The following is a 6000-nucleotide window of genomic DNA, read 5'->3' as shown; positions in this document are numbered from 1 at the left end:
AGTTTAGGTTTTTATTTAATTTTGAGTTAATTAAATTGTTTGAATTATATTTCTTTAAGGGTTTATCTTTTAACTTTTTATTGATTGTTAATTTTGAATTTTCTAGATTATTTTTGTTTAATATGTTATCTTTAACATTTAATTTTAAGTTTGTTAACTTCCGTTTTGATTTTATCAAAGTGTTTGATTTTATCCTTATATTTTCTTTACCTTTTAAGTTGATATAATTAGTGGAATTTATTAAATAAGTCTTATCATTAAAATTTAATTTTTTGTTAATTAAATTATCTTGGGTTGGGAACCCATTGGAGTCTAAGTCGACTGACCCATTGGACCGGTTGATTGGGAATCCAGATCCTAAGCTTGGTCCTTTGTCCTTGTTAGAACTAATCTAATTTGACAAGGATTTATAGTACCTATATTCTATTATTGTTTAATCTAAGTTCATTTCAACCAAACTCAGACTTATTGATCAAACTCAGGTTCGTTTGATCAAACCAAGGCTCATTGGTTTAAGTCTGACCAATTAGAACATCAAATTTGACCCAATAGAACAAATCTGGTCATTTGATCATATTTGATCCAACCCCAATTAATCAACCCAAATCATTTCCAGTTCTAATCAAACTAGTTTAATTAAACCAACTAATGATTTAATTTAAACCGAGTCTAAATGGACCAAACTAATTAACCCATTATTAAACCAATTTTTTCAATTAATTACCACATGTAAAATTAATGATACAGTATGCATGCATAAATTAACAGAAAGAAAACATAAAGTTTTTAACTTTATAAACCTACTATGTTTGTTTTATTATTATTATTATTATTATTATTTTATTTTTTAAAAATAAACTTTTTCTCACAAAGCACTGTGCTTCATATTTATCCTTCATCCGTTTTCTTCGCTGCACGATACTCATGCCCCTCAACCGTTGCCTCCACGTAACCATGACAGACACGGTCGCCGACCACGAAGGTCAATCTCTGACCTACTAGGGCGGTCGTCAGTCCTATCCTGCACCGGAATCCAGTCACTTTTAGCCCGACGAGGTTATTGTTGGTTGTTCTGCCCGTCCCGGCCACCAACACATCATCGGCCATCTAGGGCGCCATCGCTGGCCATGGAAAGCCTTCACCAGCATATCCCTGTGGCCTGAACCCGGCTTTGATGGAAATCGTGACCCTGTCACGATTTTGGCGCAGTGCGCTGCCGAGCAACGGTGTTAACACCGCAAGCGACGCTTACCAACGACCCTATCGCCGACAAGCGATGCTTAAGAGCTACCCTGTCACTGGTCTCCCTGAGACCCTACTGTTGACATTATATAGTCGTGATGCAGTCGTCGGCGCTTGTCTGCTACGACACATTCGTCGTGCAAACGGCGACGATAAATCGTAACTAGGTATAATTCATAATGCTCTGATATCATTGTAGGAATTATATAATAATTACACAAAACAATTAAACACTTACAGCGATCTCTCGTAGATCTGCAATCGATGATGGTAGGACTTACTGTCTGAAGAACGATCATAAAATCGGAAAGCTCTTTATGGTTCACAAACGAAATCCCTTTCTAATGGATGTTCTCCTTCTCTGCAAGACACATAGTCTAAATAGAATTCTAACAGCACTTCTGTTGTGCTTCGATCTCATCTGCGTACACAACGCAGCAACCTTTTTTTGATACATACACTCCTTTCTCGTCATATACCAATTGCCTTGGGTGCTATTTTATATAAAGGAAGATGACTCTTCCTCTACCTCCATTAATTGAGAAAAATAAAAAAAAATTAAAAGATAAAAAAAAAGTCACTCTTTCACCTTCTTAACACCAACAGAAACTTCGTACTAAAATAACTCATCAAATTATTCCCCAATACTAACAAAATAAACGGAATCTTTCTTTATAATTTTTAGCTCATTCCTTACATTTTCCACCCACTTAACTTCATCATCCTCCTCCTCCTCCTCCTCCTCCTCCCTCATTAATTCCAATCAACCCCTCTCATTACGAGCAAAGCCAGCCTGGGCGCCGGCTGCGACCGACGCCACGGCTGCTGCGACTACCTCCGCATCAAGTGCTGCGGCCGCTACGATACCGACTGCATGCGAGGAGCGCGCCCACAGGCTGCTCATCGCGGCGATTAACTAGCCGCAACTTATTTAGCCAGCACAAAATGTTCGATTTGATCGGACTATGTGGTTCGCTTGGCCCTTCCGTTTAACTAACCTCAATTAAATTATCCAAACCATCTCGAGTTTTGAGGATGGCCCATCCGCTGCGCATGCTGGAATCGCGTTCCGCAAGGACATTCCACCAAGTCAACCAAGTCTTTTTCTTTTTCTTTTCTGAAAAAAAATAAAAATTCCACGTCAACACAAGTCAACAGATATCTCTCTTTATAATCTCTCGCTCATTCCCTCCATTTTCCACCCACTTAACCTGATCCTCCTCTTCTTCCTCTTCTTCCTCCGCCTCCTCCTCCTCCCCCATTAATTCCAATCAATCCGTTTCATTACGACCAAAGCCACCATGGGCGGCTGCCACCGCCACGATGGCTGCTACGAAAACCTCCGCCACAATTTGTACTCCATCCTCTGCTGCGGCTACGACGGCGATGATTACTGTTGCGACTCCTGCGAGAAGCGCCACCGCAGGCTGATCATCGCGGCGAAGATCGTCAGTGGCATTCTTTTCCTGGTCGGCCTCACTATCTTCATCGTCTGGCTGGTGCTGCGCCCCACCAAACCCACCTTCTACCTCCGCGACGCCACCGTCTCCCAGTTCAACCTCTCCCTCCCCGACAACCTCCTCAACGCCGTCGTGCAGGTCACCGTCGCATCCCATAACTCTAACGGCCGGATCGGCGTCTACTACGACCGCCTCGACGTCTTCGTCACCTACCAGGTCTCCCTACATAATCCCCGCTCGTGGTTAACATTTAATTAAGCGAACTTGCTTTTCAATTCCAGGACCAGCAAATTACGGCGGCTGCCGCTATCCTGCCCTTCTACCAAGGCCACGAAGACATCAACGTCTGGTCACCGTACCTCTCCGGTACCTCAGTGCCTGTGGCTCCGTACCTCTGCAGAGCCCTGCAGCAGGACGAGGCCGCCGGCATCCTCCTGCTCTACGTGAAGATGGACGGCTCCATTCGATGGAAGGTCGGATCCTGGACCTCCGGCCACTACCGCCTCGAGGTCTCCTGCCTTGCCTTCTTCTCCTTCACCAGCTCCTCCGCCGGCGTCCCCGTTCTCCAGTTCCTCCACGGCACTTCTTGCAGCACAAGTGTTTGATGGGTGAATTAATGCCAATACCGATGCAATTTAATATCGTTAATGAAAATTAGATTAAAACGTTAAAAAAAAAAAAGAGTAAGTTTCTGTCGTGAGAAAGCAATGGTAGAGAGATTTTAAAAAATAAACTTGTATCTTATTTGAGGATTCTTCGAGAATGCCATTTATAAAAGATTATAGTTCACGATCAATTGATAGAGTCAATTAACATATTAATAAAAGTTCAGTCAATTAACATAAATAATTTTAATTATTGCATTTTGATATGGTTGTCTTGAATAATTCTCTTTGACCCGACAAACTCAACAATAGGTTTCTAATGTTTAGTTTGTTTGTCTCTACTGAAATATTATCTGGATAAAGATTTAACAAAGATATCGATAATTTAATCTTCTACGGATATACAAAAGACAAATAACTATTGCATTGTCACACGTTCTAAAAAAAAAGTGAAAATCAATTTTCACACAGTTTGTACGATCATAAAAGATTGAATTTGTTGTAAGATATATGACTCCAATATTATCACATCAACTTTTTGGGCAATACTCGACACAAGATGAAGTTTAGAAATAATGATTGAAGTCAAATAATTTCTGACATTGTATTGGCTATAACTTTATATTCATCTTCAATACTTGAACAAGATACCGTAAGTTATCTTTTCAAATTCCATGATATAAGGTTTCATTCAAGAAATATTACATATCAACTAGTAGAGTTTTTATCTTCAAGAGAGCTTGCTCAATTTGTATCAGTATAGACATGTAAATCTAGAGCTTATCTTCAGGAGACCTTCATTAGAGAATTAGCGAATTGATTCGCCTCAAACGAAAAGGTCAAGATCGCCACACTTGTTACGAAGTTAGTACCCATGCGGTATAACAGGAAGGGTAGTATTAGCGAGTACATTATGAAGATATCAAATTTAGTTATAAGGCTTAGGACACTAAAATTAGAAATGTCTAAAAGCTAACAAAAACGTCTTTGTGAACTTGTTCCTAATCTCTCTGCGTACACAGTTCACTCCTTTTAAGATAAGTTACAATACTCAAAAGGAAAAAATGGACACTAAATGAGCTTATAGTTCAATATGTACAAGAAGAAGATATATTAAGACATGACACATCTCACAATACTCACTTTGCATCCTTATCTCAATACTTGAACAAGAAGAGAAAAAGGAATAATGGTAAGAGTAAGGGAAAATAACTTGTAGTGACTGAGGTTTCAAGGCATAAGGTACAAAACTTGTTACTTAATAAGATCCAGACCTAACTTGTTACTTTTGTAAAAAAAAAAATCAATTGCTATGTCAAGAAAATTATACTTCTCAACTTTACTAGTTCAGAAGTCAACCTAGTTATTGTACTTAATAACATTTGGTAGATAGATACAGATGCAATTACTCATATTAGTGTAACTATGCAGGGTTGTCATTAGAGTTTATTATAATTGATGTTGAACATTCATCTATACTGGCCAGGCCCCACGAAAGTTTTCCACCGGCCACCAGGATAAATCAAGAAGCACTTACGGTGGGCGGCCCAAAAACCCAGCATCCCTTAATTGCAAGTCCCATTTGGAGGAAAAATCCCTATAAATATGTCATAACTGGGAATCGAAACGTGGGTACTTGGGAGACAATTGAGCGCCCTTACCATTGCACCATAGCTCGGGGCTCTTTTGATTTTATCTAGGGAATAATATGTTGATGTAATTTGCATTAATAATCAAACTCAAATTTTGATGTATGATAAAGATTAAAGTTAGAACATATATTTTCTAATGTTGTTAAACAAGTGTGTAGATAAACCAACTCGACGAATCTAGAGAACTAGACACCATGCTAAAGTCTAGTTAGGTTAAGGAGGACCAAATAGCTAGCATGAAGTCTAGTTAGGTCAGGAGGACCTAATAACTGGCAAGAAACCCAAATAGGTCAAAGAGGATCTGATATCTAGCAGGAAGTCTAGTTGGGTCAATAGAACATGATATCTAGCAGAAAGTTTAGTTAGGTCAAGAGGACTGATAATTGGCAGAAAGCCCAGATAGGTCAGAGAGAACCTGATATCTGGCATGAAGTCTAGTTGGGTCAATAGAACCTAGCAACTGGTTGAAGTTCAGATGAGACATTTAGTAGGAAGACCTGGTGGGTCAAGAGATTAGACGTCAAGTCTATAAATGGTAAGTGGAGGTAAGTTACTAGAGGATAGAGATCCAGTGAAGATGAGTCATAGTGGGACTGTAGGCGTTGATCCAACTTAGATCCATTTTGGAAATCTAAGTTGTGACCAAGGCTAGATCCTGTTCATGTTAGATAGGATCTAATTAATAAATATATAAATTGTTCATGCATATATCTTTCTAACTCTTTGTTGCAGAGACATAGGTAGATCTTTGAATTTTGCACTTGTGACCACTCATAGAGCCTAATTTTGATTCTCAAGTCAAAAGTTATGACCTCTGGAAGATTATTATACCAAACCAATTGCTTGGAGGTGCCTTGGTCTGCTTGGAGGCATATCAAGATGATTGGAGGCACCTCAGACTAGAAAGTTATCACAATTAGATAATGTATGAAGTCTTCAGATTAAATAAAGATCACTTGAGGCACCATAGTGTTGGTACAGGTTGCATTGATAATCAAGTTTTGATATATGACAAATAGGTTAAAGTTAGATGTGCTATTT

General features: G+C 39.2%; 1 protein-coding gene across 1 annotated transcript; it reads left to right on the top strand.

Moving 5' to 3' along the window:
* The first annotated feature begins 2443 nt into the window (after positions 1 to 2443).
* Positions 2444 to 3407, top strand: LOC122034539 (NDR1/HIN1-like protein 1). Its single transcript, XM_042593831.1, has 2 exons — positions 2444 to 2918; positions 2984 to 3407. Exons 1-2 carry the CDS (start codon positions 2544 to 2546, stop codon positions 3305 to 3307), a joined length of 699 nt encoding a protein of 232 aa, XP_042449765.1. The 5' UTR covers positions 2444 to 2543; the 3' UTR covers positions 3308 to 3407.
* Positions 3408 to 6000: the final 2593 nt, after the last annotated feature.

The sequence above is a fragment of the Zingiber officinale genome, chromosome 11B (assembly GCF_018446385.1).
Source record: "Zingiber officinale cultivar Zhangliang chromosome 11B, Zo_v1.1, whole genome shotgun sequence".
Taxonomy (NCBI): Eukaryota; Viridiplantae; Streptophyta; class Magnoliopsida; order Zingiberales; family Zingiberaceae; genus Zingiber; species Zingiber officinale.
This window is presented reverse-complemented; position numbering and strand designations above follow the sequence as displayed.